We start from the raw sequence: 18540 nt of genomic DNA on the forward strand, positions 1-18540 counted from the left end.
TATGGTCTCCGCCTTAATCCCCTCCACCGTGGCCTTCTCCCTGACTCCTATAATTTTTCTATCTCAGGAACACAGGGATTGAGTTTATTAAACTGACTTTTTTGATGCTTCCACAACAGAAAAAAATTCAAGGGGAAGAGAATCTCTGTTTTGGTTGCCTCGAAATCATCTAGGTGGAAAAGAATAGTGCAGCTCCATAGAGGAAATAGATTGTAGACATGAGATTTAGCTCCAATCCCTGCTCCTCAGCAATGTGAAGAATGGAATTTAGGACAAGAAAGTGAAACCTTGGCTTCTACTCAAAGCAGTAGCAGAGGGGGAGGTTGCGAATTCCTGCCAGGTCTTGGTACCTTCCTAGACTGGTTGTGGGGACAGAGCCAGGAGTGCAGTTTCCAGGCTCTTGGCCTCACTTGGAAAGGTGCTGGCTCAGGTAGTAAATGGCCATCAACTGTGATTGGATGGCCATCAGCTGTGGCTAGTTGGCCGTCAGCTGTAACCAGTGAGCCATTGGCCACTAATATAACTGCCGTGGCTACGCTAGCAAAAATGGGGGCTGGCATGAAGATGGTGGCTGAGCCTGCAAGCAGCGGAGTGTGGATTGCAGGGTCTCCAGCGTGACACTGGTGCAGAGGTTGCATGAAAATAGGACCTGATGTGGCGTGAAGAGGCTGACAACCACAGGGGCCTTGTCCAGAATTATAGGAGTTACCAAACCAGTTCTGTGGCTAAGAAAATAGAGAGATAGTGAGATTAAGGCTAAAAAAGGTCCTTTGTACATTTTAACATTTTCATTTAGTTTTATGTAAACTTTTTGGAAATGGCCAGAGTGAGGCAAAGAGAATGTCTACTATAACAATAGAACATACAGAAAAGAGTAGAGGCATGGACTCAACCTTGCCAGCCACTGAGCCCCCCCTCAGTGAGGAGGGGCAGGGTGCTCAGGTCTGCCTGTGTGGCCTCCAGGAAATCAGTCCCCACCTGGTGCTCACAAGCCCATTTTCCTCCAGGGAAAATAGAGCCCTCCTGCCTTGAGGCAAGTCCATGTATAAAGCACCTGAGGCTGTGGAATTCCCTTTCTGATGAGTCCCAGCCCAGGAGAGATTTTGCCTTTGTCCTCTCTGGCCCTGGCCTGTCCGTTGGATATCAGTGGCTGACAGCCATCTTCATGTCTCCCTCCGGCTTCTTTTTAGGCCAGCTCCCTCATGCCATTTCCACTGACTGGGGAGGAGAATCTGAAGCTCATGCAAAACGTCAGACCTAAGTTTGAATCTCTAGTTAGGTCTCCATTTAGCTGGATGACCTTGGGCAAGTTATAAAATCTGTTTCCTCACTTACTACGTATATGAGGCTTATATGTTGCTCACAGGACTGTTCTGAGGACTGCATAGAACTATATTAAATGCCAAAGCAGGGTAGCTTTTAAATGGTAGCCATTGTTATATACTGCCCCCTCTGTCCAGACTAAATGCTCTCCTTTCCCCATGAAACATTTATCATGCCTTCATCCATTCTTAGATCTTATTTTCTAAGCCTTTAGCCATTGTTCAGCTTCCCTTTGATTCCTTAAGTTATAGATCTTTGCACTCTGGAAGCACAACGGGTTAATGGGAGTGGAAGCTACTCCATTGAGCACTTGCAGATGGCTGAATACATACATGTATTCTCACTATAGTTCTCATTGTTATTCCCATTTCACAGATGAGGAAGCTGAGGCCCAGGGACAGCTAGTCCTTTGCCCAAGGTGACACACATAGGTAGGAAGGGAAAGAACTGAGATTTGAATGTGGGTCTGCCTGACTCCAAGCCGGAATACTTTCCTCCCTTTCCCTTTGCCTTTGCATGATGTCACAAAATTCGTTTTAGAAATTTATGGACCATGACATTGTGTAGTTTCTAGACCAGTTACTAACTTTGGCTCCAAGGAGCTCCTCCTGGCCAGATAACCAGGAGCAGTAGATGGGTGTCTCCAGGGAAAGTCCTAGAGTATCCTGATCTAGTAATGCTACAGCTGACCCTTTCTTCTAGAAGGAAGACGGACAGTAAGTCAGAAAAGCCAAGGGAGTGAGTTGCGAGGGTATCCCAGGGAAGGGGACCAGGCTGCTGTGAGAGGGAACATACCCGGGAGAAAACAGTAGGTCTCTGATGAGTTAGCAGTGTTCTAGTACCAGTAGCATTGTTTCGCTAAACTCTACACGGGTGCTTGATGTGCAAATTCCTTATCTATGCATTTTAAGTGGAAAATAGATTAATAAATGCAAATGTTTTTATAGGACTTTTTAATGTTATGCACCCAGAACCCATACTCTCAGGTTGCTAAAACGCACTCATTCGTTCATTGAACACTTTGTTTCAGAGGCTGCCCCTCTAAAACCATATTAAGGAATTTTCCAAAGACAGTTGACTTTTGTCCAGAAAAATATATAAGCCTTTGGAACCTGGCCAATTGTATGTTTAAAATTTAAGTAAATTTGTATATTTACTTATATATTTATAGTTTAAATGTATTTTTGTATTTAAGGAAATGAGCAATGAGTGTTAATGGCCTTTATTTTGACACTGGAATTACAAGTATAAAACTTAGGTCACTTGGTGTTTTTAATCTTTTAGCACTGAGAGAAGGGAACTTAGCTAGTTCTGAGTAGCCTTTGAAAATGTAATTATTAAAGGACGGCTTCATCCTAAAAAGTGCAGTAGACTGCTAGTTATTTCCTGAAATTGGCATTTGTTTCTTCTTTGGCACAGGCTGCCAAGCTAAGACTACATGGCAGGTGAGGCATGGCTGTGAGGTAAGTTCCTGTCAGTGAGTGGGGAGGGGCAGTGATGCGGGTAACTTCCACCTTATTAGCTGGACAGGAACCTACTTGTCCAGGATTACCCCTTTGAGTCCCTTCCCACTGGCCGGAATGCACAGCTTCAACTATTCCGATGAGGACAAGATAACAAAACAGCAAGAGAGAAGGAACCTGGGGCCCCAGAAAACCTCAAGGAGCTGAGCTGCTCCAACAGCCTGACCAGCTGGACTATGATCTGAGAGAGAAATGAACTTCATTCTTTTTCATCTATTATATATTTTTTTCACTTTCAATTCAAGTATGCAATCATAAACCGTTGAGACATCTTATGTTTACAGCTTGCTGAATTTTCATAGACAACACATTTGAGTAACCAGTACCTAGATGAAGAAGTGTAACACATTCAGGAACACAGATGCCCTCCCTCATGCTCCCTTCTGGTCTGTCTGCCAAGGAGTGTGTAACAGCATCAATAGCTTCTGTCTGCTGTTCTACTTTGTATGAATGGAATCATACTGTGTTGTAGTAGACGGAAAATATGGCCACAAATATCTCCTCTCTGAATTTCTGACCCTTTGCAATGTGACTTCTAATCAATACGTAGGATCTATTTCCCCTCCCCTTGGATCTGAACTGATCTTTTGACTTGTTTTGACAGATAGAATACAGGGGAATGAACGCTATGCAACTTGTGAGGCTGGGCCTTCAGAGGCCTTGCAGCTTCACTTTTACTCTCTTGGAATGCTGCTCTGAGACCCCCATGTCAGAGTGGTGGAGCACGTGGGCACATGGAGAAGAACTGGAGCCCCACCAGATGTGTGAACGAGGTCACCTTGGACCTCCAACCCCACCAAATCTGCAGCCAAATGCAGCCATAGATAAAATCAGAAAAGAAACTGTGCAGCTATGGCACACAATCATAGGCAGTTTGCCATGCAGCAATAGATTTAACTGAAACAAGTACATACTCTTGTTTTGGTCAGGCTTCTTTTGCTCGCCGTGTTTGTGAGATTGATTCATGCTGTTGCATGTAGTTATCATGCCTTCTCATTGCTGTATAGTATTCTAATGTGACACGATATTATAATTTACCCATTTAACTACTGATGGTCTAGCTTCTAGTTTGGGGCTCTTACAAACAGTGCTGCTATGAACATTCTAATATGTCATGGTGAATGCATGCATGCATTTGAGTTCATTATGTAACTAGCGGAGGCCTCTTGGGGCTATTGCACAACTTGCATGATCGGCTTTAGCAGATACCACGCCTTTTCCAAAAGAGGTTGTCCCAGGTCACATTCCCACCCCTTAGCAGGAGAGTTAGCAGAGTTTCAGTGGTTCCTTTCTAACACTATGCTCTTAAACTTCGTAACACTCAGCTTTTTAAAAAAAATTAAAGTTCATTGGGATGACAATTGTTAGTAAAGTTACATAGGTTTCGGGTGTACAATTCTGTAATACATCATCTATATATCACATTGTGTGTTCACCACCCAGGGTCAGTTCTCCTTCCATCATTATATACCGTGTTTCCCCGAAAATAAGACCTAGCCGGACAATCAGCTCTAATGCGTCTTTTGGAGCAAAAATTAATGTAAGACCCAGTATTATATTATACCCAGATTATATTATATTTATTATATATTATATTAAAGACTCGGTCTTACATTAAAATAAGACTGGGTCTTATATTAATTTTTGCTCCAAAAGACGCGTTAGAGCTGAGGGTCCGTCTAGGTCTTATTTTCGGGGAAACACAGTATTTGACCACAACCCTCAGTTTTAAAGATGAGTGTGTACCAGGGAAGTGTTAACCATGAGCCAACATTATAAAGAAGCTGGACCACCTGGTTTTGATGTCTATCTTTCTTCCTGACACTTCTAGTTAAAAGGCTAGAATTGAATATGTCACAGTGCTCTATATTTTACTTACTACTTTCACAATCATGATTTCATCTGAGTCTTCCAATAAGAAAACACGGTAAAAGAGGCAACGTGGAGATGATTATTCTGTTCTGCAGAGAAGGAAGGTGACTCACCAAAGATCGATCACCCAGCATGTGGCAGGACCCAGATGGGAGCCCAAGGCTGGACGCGCAGTAGAAAGCTGTCCACTTTCAGCGGCATTGTCCTTGTGGTTTTGGGTATGGAAGCTGGCGGGAGAGGGCAGACCGGAAGTATTTCTCCTATGGAATAAGGGACATAGCTTAAACATCACAGGCAGAAGGAACGTCCAGTCCATTCTCAGATGTTATCTCCCCAGGGTCGGGAACACAGCATCCTGCTTGTTCAAGATTTTGCACACAGCAAATTGAAAAGTCATGATTTGGGGAGACGGGGCTCGGTGTCAGCTAGCACTGCATGTCCACAGGCCGGGCTCTCCCAGTCCAGCCAGAAATAGCCTTTCGGAAACTGGCCAATTTTATATGACTGATAATCATGCAGACATTTAAAATGAAGCGACACAGAATGCTGTCCTCAATTCACCCTGCGTGAAATACACAGGCAACAAAACGGCACTGGGCAGCATTGTCCCATTTTAGTAAACATACATCTGCACACGTGTCTATACATTCATAGATAAAGGTCTGGACAAAATAGAGCAAAAATGTTGACTGTTTTCTCTGGGTATTAACTTTAAAGATCAATTTATTTTCTACTTTATGCCTTTCTGTATTTTTTTTTTTTTTTGCACTGAGAATGAATCAGTTTCATTTTAAAAATTTACTTATTGTTGAAATAGATAAGGCGTTCACACTGTCACAGTCAAGAGTACAGAAGGTAATATTAGGTTGGTGCAAAAGTAATTGCAGTTTTTGTAATTATTTTCAACCTTTTAAACCGCAATTACTTTTGCACCAATCTGATACGGTGGCCTCCCTCTCATCCCTCTGCCTCCGTCTGGCTCCCTCCAGAGGTAACCAGTGTGGTCAGCATCTAGTGTATGCTTTCAGAGACATTTTATACACACACGCACACATACATAGACTTATTTCCTTTACAATCAAAAGACAAGACCACTTGCATTAAATTTCTTTTTTCAATTACAGTTCACATTCAATACTAGTTTCGGGTGTACAGCATAGACAACTACCTTCATTTTGAAGATAAGGTTGTAGAAGACGTTTACAATGTAGAAAGTGAAAAAAAGCTACAAACAGTACATAGAGTATGACATTTTAAAACAATTTATGAAAACAATTTTTTGTCTTTAAAGTACTGTACTTATAAGTAAAAGACTGAGAGGCTATCACCCAAATGTGTCCGCGGTTTTCTCGGCATATAGGATTCTGGGTGAGTTTATATTCTCCTTGTAGGTGGCAGTGAGCCTGATGGTTTAGGGTATGGACTCTTAGCACCAGGCTGCCTGGTTCAAATCCCAGTTTGCCACTTCCTAGCCCTGTGACCTTGGGCAAGTGACTTAATCTCTCTGTGTCTCAGGGTCCTCATCTGTAACATGGAGATGATTGCATCTCCCCATAGAGTTGAGTTGTCGTCAGGGATAAGTTATAAAATTCAGGTATAGCCCTTAGAATAGTGCATAAGTGTCATTAATTATATTCATTTGAGTTCCCTAATGTTTCTATATTGGACATGTATTACAATAAAGGTTTGGTAATAAACACCCAGGAGAAGAAAGGAAGCTATACAGATACAGAGGGAGTACAGATGAGAGACTGTGGCCATAGAGAAGAGTGAGAGACCCCCGAGGCCCCAGGAAGAACAGAAAGACCCTGCAGACCCAGAGAGGAGGGAGGTCTCTGGCTTCCTGATTTTGATACTCTAGAAGCGCTGTGAGAGGATCCTTGCCAGTGTTGCCAGCTGAACATTACAAGAGCAGAGATGGATCCTGGCCCAGGAGCCTTTTCGCGTGGCATTTGAAGATGGCCTTGGAGATCTTCATAGAAACTCCCTGGACCTTCCTTGTACAAATAGCCTTCAGCCAACACTTTGCCACTATCTTCCTGGCAGGGCTCATGTGGAGAAAGCTTTCAGAATAAGTGTGATGACTCCCCTGGTTGTGCCTGGACCAATTCACACCAAGGACCTTCTGAGGGTCAATTACTGCCCCCTTGACATCGCTAAACTACTTTATATTTGAAAGAATATCTGGATCTTGTAGTTCTTGTTAAGTCTGAGGTGAACAAGGGCTGGGAAATAGTACCACATCAGTGTTTCTAACTTTCTTCAATTGACACATCCTACAAATAAAATACTTCCTTACCCTTATCCACAATTCTAAAATCCTTACATTTCTGCAAAGTTTTTTCATTGAATTTGGTGCCAAAATTGACCTGACCTTATGGTGTTTATTCTTTTTGGTCTTAATATTTATAAGAAATTGCAGAATATTCATGTGTGTGATAGGGTGCTGCCCCAGATCCCACTGGGAGAGTCACTTAATATATAGTAAATGCAAATTACCTTCCTAAAATATGAAAAATTCTGAAACCCATCTGGCCCCACCATTTTTTTTTTTTTTTAAGGATTTTATTGGGGAAGGGGAACAGGACTTTATTGGGGAATAGTGTGTACTTCCAGAAATTTTTTTCCAAGTCAAGTTGTTCCAAGTCAAGTTGTCCTTTCAGTTTTTTGAGGAACCTCCATAATGTTTTCAATAGTGGCTGCACCACTTTGCAATCCCACCAACAGTGCATGAGGGTTCCCTTTTCTCCACATTCTGGCCCACATTTGTTCATTGTTGATTTATTAATAACGGCCATTCTGACAGGCGTGAGTTGATATCTCATTGCGGTTTTAATTTGCATTTCTCAGATGATTAGTGATATTGAGCATCTCTTCATATGTCTATTGGCCATGTGTATGTCCTCTTTGGAGAAATGTTTATTCAGGTCTTCTACCCATTTCTTAATTGGATTGTTTGTTTTTTTGTTGTTGAGTTGTATGAGTTCTTTATAAATTTTGGGTTTTAACCCCTTATCAGATGTATCTTTGGTGAATATCTTCTCCCACTCAGTAGCCTCTCTTTTTGTTTTGTTGATAGTTTTCTTTGTTGTGCAAAAACTTTTTAGTTTGATGTAATCCCATTTGTTTATTTTCTTCTTTTTGTTTCCCTTGCCTGAGGAGATATATAAAAAAAAAAAAAAAAATCACTAAGAGCAATGTCAGAGAGTTTACTGCCTGTGTTTTCTTCTAGGAGTTTTATGGTTTTGGTCTTACATTTAAGTCTTTAATCCACTTTGAGTTTATTCTTGTATATGGTGTAAGAAGGTGGTCTAGGGTTTTTTGTTTTTGTTTTTTGCATTTATCTGTCCAGCTTTCTCAGCACCGTTTATTGAATAAATTGTCTTTATCCCACTGTATATTCGTGCCTCCTTTATCATAGATTAAATGACCATATAGGCATGGGTTTATTTCTGGGCTCTCTATTCTGTTCCATTGATCTATGTGTCTGTTTTATGCCAGAGCCATGCCGTTTTGATTACTATGAGTGCTCCTCACATTTTAATGTGTTTCCCGATCTCCTAGGGATCTTGTAATAATGAAAATTCTGACTCAGTAGGTCTGGAGTGGGCCTGCGGTTCTGCATCCCTAATACCGTCCAGGTGACACCAGTGCTGCTGGGATGGTCCTGCACTCTGGAAAGGCCTAAAACAAGGTTCTGAGTAATGAGTGTGGTGCCCCACAGGGGGAGGTGCCCCTTACCCTTGGTGGGGGCACTTGCTGAAACATTGATCATCACCCGACCAAAACCTGACTCCTCATGGCCTTTTCTCCATCCTCCACTGCCTTCTGTGCCTCTTCCGCCCCAGATGGGTTCAACCACCCTGCCCTCCACTCCAGACCTTGGCTGGGCTCCACCAAGTCTCAAGACTCTTCACTCACCCGGTTCCAAGGTACTGCTTAGATGAGGTGCTTTTTTGGCTGGCTGACCTCAGCCCCCAAGCATGAACTAAATTAGTTTAACTCTCAGATTCCTTAGATGACTCACTATCTCTCCTGGGTATCTCCCCCAGAAAATTTTTCCACTGTTTGCAAGGTACTCCCTAGCCTCCATCACCCAGAGATGTGATGATAATGCATTTGCTCACTACACAATTAATGACCTGGAAAGGGCCATGGTTTATTTTATTTTTATACCAATGCTTGCAATACCCTGAGAGGTTTCTTATGCACCCTGCTTTTCTTTTCAAGTTCTAGATTCCCTGGTTGCAGAAACTCAGATTTACGTACTTTCCAAATGAATTTTCCTACTATAAAAGTAATACATATTTGTTAATGGAAATTTAGAAAATATAGATAAGAATAAAATGGCAACACCAGTAAGCCCACCATCCAGAGATAACCGTTGTAACCTTTGTCTCATGGCTTTTCAGCCTTTATATGTAAATCTTGTTTTACAACATCTGCCTCATATTACATATACCATTTGGTAGGCTGCATTCACCCATTTACAGTACATTGTGACATTTTCACAAGTCAATCAAAATTCTCCTATACATCATTTTAAATGATTGTAGTTTGCCACTTAATTGATGTGCTACAGTTGGGCTTTCACATTTTGTTTTCAATCATTTGTGGCTAAAATAAAACTGTGATGAACGTCCTTACTTAGCAAAAGATATAAGCATGTTCCGATTCTGACACCAATTCCAAGGTGTGTGTAGTTTTCAACACCATTAAGTAATTCTCCAACACTAGCTGGGCGTCCTACAATTTAACTCAATTCTGACACTACTTACCTGGAGAGAGCATCAGACCCAGAGGTGATGGGTTCAGTGCCACAAGACTGCCTCTTCCCCACACACGCTTCAGACACCAAGAGCAAGGCCAGGGTGTCACCTGTGCTTCCGACCCACTGGCTTAGATCAGAGGTCCTCACCACCCCTTCTTTGGGCTTGATTAATTCGCTCGAGTCCCTCACAGAACTCAGAGAAACATGTACTTATGTTTACCAGCTTATTATAAAGGATACAGACGAACAGCCAGATGGCAGAGACGCATGGGGTGGGTGTGTGGGAAGGGGCGCGGAGCCTCATGCCCTCTCCATGCTGGGCACTCTCCCAGCACTGCCATGTGTTCATCAATCCAGAAGCTCTCTGAACCCCATCCTTTGGAGTTTTTATGGATGGAGGCCTCATTATATAGGCATGCTAACTGTTTCGTTTTGTTTGGGGGAGGCAGCAAAAGTTATACTCAGACTGATTTCTGTCTTTGGCAGCAATGTATTTAGCACAGATTCACTGTGGAAATTATAATTTCATAAGCCAATAGCACACAGGATCTCTCTTAAGCTGAATAAAGAAATAACATACTCCCAACAAATGACAGCTTAATCACACTATTGGTCCAAGCCAGAGGAGGTGAAGGAATAAAGTCCAAATTTAATAGGAAGTAATTCTTTATATACAAGTAGGAGAGTCAGTGACCAACCAAAGAGCTGATTTCCAGCTGCCAGAGCAAAAGTTCCCTGTTGCTGGAGCACGTTGCTAGGGAGCAGAGACGCCAGTGTTGGTGGTGGGCAGGGTGATCCCTTTCCTGGATCCCCATGGTCTTTATCAGCAGTCTTTCAGCAATGCCTTGCTAAGATGGGAGTGAATGCCCCAAGGGTCTTCGGAGAGTTTTTAAGGTTAGAGCAGAGTCCCCTCACCCAAACCCAAACTCTCAAATAGTCCTCACAAACTCTCAGTATTTCTCGTCTACGTGTTTCCTTGCTACCATTGCTTCTCCCACATATCGATAAGCCCCCGACTGCTAATTAACAGCAGATGTAGAATGATGACATCTTGGCATGACTTATTTCATTCTTGTAACAAAAACAATTTTTTTCTTTGTCACACACAAGCAGATTAAAACAACTTCACTTCAGTGATAAGCTGCTGGATGTAAAATCATATGAAACCTATCTGTACAGAACACTAGGTACACAACACTAGCAAGTCCAGACTGGATTCTGAGCGAGACCTTGACTCTGACCTGGAAGTCTGACTTGATTAAGAACCCCAGCTCTTCATGCTATGCTTAAATTCCTCACCCTGACTGCTTCTCTGTTGGATTTGCTTTTTTCACAATATTTTGCAAGAGCGCTTTGCATTTTGGTGGTAGAGGCTCAGAGTAGGGAAGTGTCTACCTGGGCTGAATAGCAGAAATGGTGTCAAGAGATACCCTACCTTCCTGTGAAGGCAGTCAGTGCGTAGAGGGCAAGTGCAATCCCGGATGGCGGGGGACCAACCCCACACAGAACAGAGGCCTGCAAGGTAAATGGGCTTCAACCCCCTTTTGAGAAAAAGCAAGAGCGACTCATAGGAGGATGAAACCAAAACTTCCAGAATGTCCCCTGTAAGCACAGACAGTCCAAAGTCATCAGAAGGAAGAGGAGAACCTGAGCTAGAGCTGGCCGGGAGCGGCCTGAAAACTCATGCAAATGAGACCCGCCCACAACTGACTGGAAACCAGTCCAGAAGTCAGAGCACATGCTGCAGAGCCGCACTCCTGAAAGGAGAAGCAGGAGGAGGGAGGCTGTGACGGAGAAGGTAAGCAGACAGGGAGGGTCATGGAGGGCTGGGTCACAGGGTCCCGAGCAGCAGCACAGCCCAGGGGAACACTGGCCTGGGAGACAGGGCTCCTGGGATCATTCAAACTCAGCCATTCTTCAGCTGTGAGGCCTTGGGCAAGTCATTTCACCATTCCCAGCCTTGGCTGCCCCATCTATAATACAGGTATAAAAATACCACGGTGACTAGGGGTTACTTCAGAGCCTGCTGTGCCTCACTGGGCACATTCTTACATTATGCCTTCCTCACAGCAACCCTGTAAAGTGGGATTATTAGCCTATTTGACACAGGAAAATGAAGCTCAGAGAGGTTAAGCTATTAGTTCAAGACCTCGCAGCAAACACATCAGGTTCCAAAGCCTGCATACTTTCTCCTCCCTGCCTCCCTCCTTCACAGGGTGGTTTTGAAGAATCAAATGGCCTTATGCAAGTGGAAAAAAAGCTGTAAAAGGCATTTACCATCTATGTGTGAGTCACCACACTTAGACCCTTAGCAAGAACTGGGGCTCTCTGTAAACGGTGAAGTGCTGTAAAATGCTCTCTCTCAAGGTTGAAAATGTTGGGGTGATGCTACAGACAATATCTGGCAAACTGACTTGGTCATAGACAGAGGCGATGCCTTTGGGGTTCTGTTTAGGACTTGCTGTAGCTGAGGTGTCTTTGCTTGGGGGTGAGTGGTGGGTGGATACTCCTTCAGAATCTCCTGCAGAGGCTGGATTCTGACCAGCTGATCCTGAAACAACAGTGGATGCCTGAGTGCACCACAGCAGATAAGGGCTAAGATGTTGATGCAACCTTGATCTTCCCTCAAGAAAATATAGGTCGGCTTTGAGGGGAAGAGGAGGTCCTTAAGAGGAGCAATACAAGCGTACTGTAGTCAAGTTAGAATTTTCAGATAAGATCATTAAAAAAAAAATCACAAACACCTATAATCTTATCCCCAAAGGTAACCATTGTTGACATTTTGATGTTTGTTATTCTAGACATTTTTTCCATTGGGCACATATATGGGAAAATTGGATTATATTCTAATATGGTTTTATTAATAGTTCTTTTCACTTAATGACATATCATGAACAGATTTCCATATGAATAGATGTTTTATCACATCATTTTAAAGGTTGCAGAATGTCTCTGCATATGGATGGAGCAGAATTTATTTAATCAATGTCTGTCTATTAGATAATTAGGTAGTTTTCAATTCTCCACCATCAGAGCCGTGCTCTGATGGGTATCTCTGCAATGGAATCCTTGCACAGCCCCCCAGTATTTCCATGGGATAGATTCCCAGTGGGGGAACTGCCGAATCAAGGCAACGTATATTTTAAGGCTTTTGATGAAGCACTACAGGTCTGCTTCTGGAATTCCGGGAAGGAGGAGGAGGAGGAGGGGCTCATCAAAGCTCAGTGTAGAAAACGTTTTATAGCCTCTAAGTTGGCCTTCACCCTTCCTCGCACTCAAATCCTTTTGCAGTGATAATGCCAACCACCTCATATATGGTCGTTCCTGGGTGCCAGGCTCTATGTGAGACCTTTACCCTCTGATGTACTATATATTTCTAGCTTCCTTTTCAGAAGAAGAAAATGAGAAAGTTTAAGCAATTCAACTGGAATCATGGGCCTAGTAAGCAGTGGATTTGGGGTCACGAGCCTTGACAACGAGGTCCCAGAATCTATGCTGTCCAGTTTCTTGGGAAGCGCTTTTGATTCTCTCTCAAAGATATAATTTACCTCATGCCTTTGATCTTCCTGCCATCAGCTGACCTACTCAAGCACCCACATACCAGCTTGGAGCACTGCTGGAGACCCACGGCTGGGCTTCTCTTTCCACTCTGTCTCTTCAGTCTGTCCTCTGCTCTGCCATGGAATGACATGGAAACAGGATCAGGTCGCCCTCCCCCCACCACACCTCCCCGCCCCGTCTAGAATAAATCCAGATGCATTCCCCAGCTTGCAGGGCTGGCCTCCTCCCTCTCTGGCTTCATCCTGAGCCACTTTCCCACCCCAGCTCCACTGGTTACACCTCAGTTACCCTGGCCTCATTTCAATCCCTCAATTTGGCAGAACTTTTCTCACCTTATGGCTTCGGTACATGTTGTCCCCTTGACTTAGAATATTCTTCCTCTGTGCTGCACTGCCAGACTTTCTCATCCTTCAGTCTCAGCGCTCATGTCACTTCTTTGGAAAAATCTTCCCTGGTACTCTCATCTGAGGCAGCCCTCCCCTCGCCCACCCAAGCCCATTTTCCTTGTTGTCCTTTATAGCAGTCCTTAAACTTATACATTTATTTAGTGCCCTTTAGTCATGAAATGTCTCTTTCCCTCACTAGACTTTAAAGACCATGAGGTCAAAGACCATGTCCATTGACCCAATGCCTCACACAGCACCTGGCATACAGGAGCACTCAGTAATCCGGTAACTTTGTAGAATGGATGAATCGTTCACAGAATAAAGTGTTCATGGGCAAGGATCCTTTGTAAATTATCCCATCTTGGGTCAGAGCTGTTCCATCCTCCTTCTGCGGGTCTTCATTTCCTCTCCCCTATTTGGAGCGGTAACAGGTCTAGAAGAAAACCAGGAAGCCATACGTGAGAGAGTGCAAGCAGGTTTTGCTTCAGGTATCAACTTGGTCAGGGTAGATAACGTCATTCCAGCGGCACAAGGGAGACTCACTGTCCCCAAGTGCCCCCTGCACAGTTCCTGGATTCCTACCACAAGACACCTGTGGCCCTGAGGAATCTCCTGAGAAAATACAAACACATCTAGTTAATAAGACGCATCCAGCAGGTAACTGCATGGTTGCGTGTTCTGCCTTTATGATGGCACATGGTGGTGAACTGGCAGTCCTAGTGTCACTACCGTGGGTGAGAGTCACTATTTGCCTTCCATCTGCAAAGTGTGTTGTTAGGACAGAGAAGTGGTTTTTAAACTTTTTTCTCTCTCAGCAGTTCAACTCTTCGATTTATTCAAATAATCAATATGAGAAAAGCTAAGTGCTTCTGGTTGAAATGGGGAATTAGGGCCGGTGCCCCCCTCCTTCCTGACTCCCCTTTTAAGTCCCCAAGCGTGGTTGGGGTGGCCAAGCCTTGTACTCTAAGATCTCAGCGCTGAGTGCCTGCCGGAATGGCTGGCTGTGTTCTGCCTGCAGCTCCTTGGGCACATGAAATGATCCGACTGGAGAGGACTTGCTGAATCTGATAGCTGAGATTTTAGGCAGTGCGGTAGTGAATTTGAAGAGCAGGGCAGGCAGCCCCTTTGTGCGCAAAGGAGGTTTCCGCCATTTTGGAAAAGGAGGAGGGCCCAGGAGAGAGGAAGCCCAGAAGGCTCACGAACGCTCTCCACCATCTAGAAAAAGGCAATTGCCACTGCTACCTTTGCAGCCAGTGATCCCAGGGACCGCCCACATACTTCGCTTCCTTGGGTGTATGCCAAGCCCTGGGGGAACTCTGCTCCCCCACCTCCCCACCCCACCACCACCTGGGCAGCTCTCTGGCCTTTATTGCAGGCAGGTGTGCTCTAGAGGCTGCAGCCTGGGCCACCTGGCAGCTCCAGGTGCTGCCTGCGCTGCCATGGAGATGGGCCCCAGAGTTGGTGAGCAGGCAGTCTCCCAACGCTTTGTGGATTCAGGAGAGGGAAAGACTGGAGCCTCAGGCCTTTCTGGGTAGTCTGCTGACCACGTTCCCACCCAGGAAGCCCAGGTGGGTGCCCTGAGGGTTCCCCCTCCCTCCAACAAAGGAAGGTAGGAGGAGAGGTGTGGGGGAGGCCAAGTAGTGGGAGGAGGCTCTAGAAGGGCTGATCTGGGGACCTGGGCAGGGGAGCCTCTCCAAGCTTCCCGGTCAAGGGGCCCCCTTCAGGCCAATGCAGTGCCCTGCACGAAGACTGGGCAAGTGGGCTCTGGAGGGTTGGCCCTGTAGCCCAAAGGGAGAAGAGAAAGAGGGCCTGGCATGTTCCCAGAGAGGGGACAGACCATCTCTGCACTAGTCAGGGAAGGAAATCACTGCCCTCTGGCACAAACCACTGACTATGGCTCCCCTTCCTCTCCCTGGAGTCAGAAGCCAAGGGCAATTGCATGGAACATAAGGAGCACCTTTATCCATTCCAAGGCTGGGGTACAGTCTCCTCCAGTGGCAGCTCATTAATAGTGGGGTGGCTCTGGCCTTCGCCCCAAGAGAGGGGATACTGCAGGAGCACCGGACAAGTATGGCTTAGGACTGAGTGATCTGGAACAAATCACTTCATCTTCTTTTCTTTTTCTTTCTTTTAATTTTTTATTGGGGAATGTTGGGGAACAGTGTGTTTCTCCAGGGTCCATCAGCTCCAAGTCGTTGTCTTTCAATCTAGTTGTGGAGGGCGCAGCTCAGCTCCAAGTCCAGTCGCGGTTTTCAATCTTTAGTTGCAGGGGGCGCAGCCCCACCATCCCATGGAGGGAATCGAACCGGCAACCTTGTTGTTGAGAGCTCGTGCTCTATCCAACTGAGCCATCTGGCCACCCTCACTTCATCTTTTTGAACCTAAGTTTTTTTCATCTGTGAAATGTGGGTGATAATACCTTTTAACGCAGCTTCACGAGTGTTCCTTTGCTTCTTTTCCATCTCTGCCAGGCCTGCTGGCATCTGGTCTGAGGATGGCCGAGAAGCAGCAGGACTGGGAGCCTGAGTGCCCCGTCTGCTGGAACCCCTTCAACAACACGTTCCACACCCCCAAAGTGCTGGACTGCTGCCACTCCTTCTGCGTGGAATGCCTGGCCCACCTCAGCCTGGTGGCCCCAGCCCAGCGCCGGCTGCTGTGCCCCCTCTGTCGCCAGCCCACTGTGCTGGCCTCCGGGCAGCCTGTCACTGACTTGCCCACAGATACAGCCATGCTCTCCCTGCTCCGCCTGGAGCCCCACCACGTCATCCTGGAAGGCCATCAGCTCTGTCTCAAGGACCAACCTAAGAGCCGCTACTTCCTGCGCCAGCCCCGGGTCTACACCCTGGACGTAGGCCCCGAGCCTGGGAGCCAGCCTGACACCCGCCAGGCCACGGCCCCCACCAGCACGCCTCTGCCCGCTTCCATCTCTAGCCACTACTCTCTGAGGGACTGTTTCCGTAACCCTGAGTTCCGGATGTTTGCCTACCTGATGGCTGTCATCCTCAGCGTCACTCTGTTGCTCATCTTTTCCATCTTTTGGACCAAGCAGTTCCTTTGGGGTGTGGGGTGAGCATCTGTTCTGGACAAGGAACAAAGACTCTCAGCTGCTGCTGGGCACGGGACATGCAGAGCCTCGTGGGGTCGTCTTCCTTTGTAGTATTGTTCATTTTTACAATCTATGGGTCAGTTAGGCCACATGCTTGCTTCTGAGAAACAGATCCTACTATAATGAGAAGCTCTGAAAGTGAAAGTGCTGGGAAAAGATGTGGAGACCTCTGGTGTGAACCACAGGATCATGGAAGGTAGAGAAGCAGATCTGTGATTACAGAGCTCTGTAGCAAGTTGTGCCAAAGAACTGGACACGTCTCCAGGAAGGCGACTAGCCCAAACAGGTGACAAGCCGCATTTCTCCCTGGAGCTGCTTTTGAACTTGGTTCACCTTTTTTGAGTTGTCTTTTTGTGTTGCTAAAAGCGTTGGAGAGTGAGCTTCAATTCTGTGAGTACACGTCTTCCTTCCCCTTGCAGTTTTTTCTTTGGATGTGTTGCTACCAGTCCTAGTAAAAACGGTCTGCATTCATCCTTCCCTTCACTTACTCATTTAATCATTTATTTGGCTGGTGCCATGTCAGAACTAGGGGAAAGGTAGGAGTCTCCAGGGGTGGCAGAGAGCCCTTACCAGCATGGAGGGCGTGCTCTTTCAGCACAAGACAACCTCTTGTCGGTATGTAGTTTATGGAGTGTTAAGCGTCTGAGAGTTTAAAGGTGAAAAGACAGGTCAGTGAATCAGAAGAAATCTGGGATTTGGAGGAAAAGGATCTTATTCCTCCTGGTAGGTGCAGAGGCCTTGATGAGAAGACAGTGCAGGGTGGAGCTGACTTCCCACCACCAAGCATTGAAATTTCGGCCCCGAGAGGTAAGGCAGAGACCCTGGATAGAGTAAAAACCTTAGCTCCCATCTCAAGCAGGGGACCCGGGTTCTCCTTTTACATGAGTCTAGAAACCAAAGAAAACTTTGGTCAAATTTAGATGCTCGGGCTGCAGCTTGACGAGTTGCCACCTCTTGTGCCTAAAACCCTGATTCTGCTTCTCCAGTTTTAATATCGTATTTCCCTGAAAATAAGACCGAGCCAGACCATCAGCTCTAGTGCGTCTTTTGGAGCAAAAATTAATGTAAGACCTGGTCTTGTAATATAGTAAAATTAAGACCAGGTCATATTAATTTTTGCTCCAAAAGACGCATTAGAGCTGATGGTCTGGCTCGGTCTTATTTTCAGGGAAACACGGTATTGCCTGGTGGCCCAGGGCTCTAAAACAATCTCAAAGTGATTAAAACATCATCACAATTATCAACAGGTAACATTTTGAGTTCCGGTTTCTTTTGATTTGTAGAATAAGCTTTCAGAAGCCGAAAACAGAGTTGGTTTTATTTGCTCTTAAGTAACATTTTGAGTTCAGTGGAATGAAATTCTATAAATTCTTAGGGATCTTAAAATGTACAAGATATTCCAAAATAGCCAAGACATGTATTTCACATTCAGTAAAACCAAACTGTCTCAAAGACGTGAAGAAAAAGTTTTCCATTAGAAAATTGGAAAGTCATCTACATATCCTGCCAGGGGACTAACATCTATCTTTCCATTTGCACCATCAAATAATTACACTCAAGCTGGGACTCAAGCTCTCCCCACTGACTTCATTTCTTTACACATCCTTGCTCTTAACTCTGTGGAAGGTAAGTTAGGCAATGAGCTCACCATGTTCTCAGAGCCATGAGGAACAGGAAGAGGAGCTGGGGGAACGCTTGGAAAGGAGCACTTGCTTCTGCACTGAGAAACCTTCATCACTACTCAGATGAAACCGAGGCTCCCCAAGCTTAGCTTCCTTGCCCAACATCACCACACTGGTAAGTGGTGGATTCTCAGTAAAAACAGAAATTAGACTCGTGAAGTGGCCGATACACCATCCAAATAAGATATATAGGTTTGAATTTTTGGGGGACAGGGCAACATTTTAGCGTCTTCTTACATTTAGTAGTTCTAACCGTGGGGCAGTGCCATCCTCCCAGTGGGCACCTAGAAAAGTCTGGGAGCACCTTCGGTACTCC

The 18540-nt window shown here is 45.2% G+C and overlaps 1 protein-coding gene across 2 annotated transcripts; it reads left to right on the top strand.

Moving 5' to 3' along the window:
* The first annotated feature begins 9202 nt into the window (after positions 1–9202).
* Positions 9203–17611, top strand: RNF183 (ring finger protein 183). Of its 2 annotated transcripts, none has more exons than XM_019754572.3 (2): positions 9203–11287; positions 15908–17611. In XM_019754572.3, exon 2 carries the CDS (start codon positions 15931–15933, stop codon positions 16504–16506), a length of 576 nt encoding a protein of 191 aa, XP_019610131.1. In that variant the 5' UTR covers positions 9203–11287; positions 15908–15930; the 3' UTR covers positions 16507–17611. The 2 variants fall into 2 exon arrangements, with proteins under 2 accessions (XP_019610131.1, XP_019610130.1); XM_019754571.3 differs by lacking the exon at positions 9203–11287 and adding an exon at positions 14804–15004.
* The last annotated feature ends 929 nt before the right edge of the window (positions 17612–18540 follow it).

Source organism: Rhinolophus sinicus, chromosome 16 (assembly GCF_057876585.1).
Source record: "Rhinolophus sinicus isolate RSI-liver-muscle chromosome 16, RSI-T2T, whole genome shotgun sequence".
In the NCBI taxonomy this organism is placed as follows: Eukaryota; Metazoa; Chordata; class Mammalia; order Chiroptera; family Rhinolophidae; genus Rhinolophus; species Rhinolophus sinicus.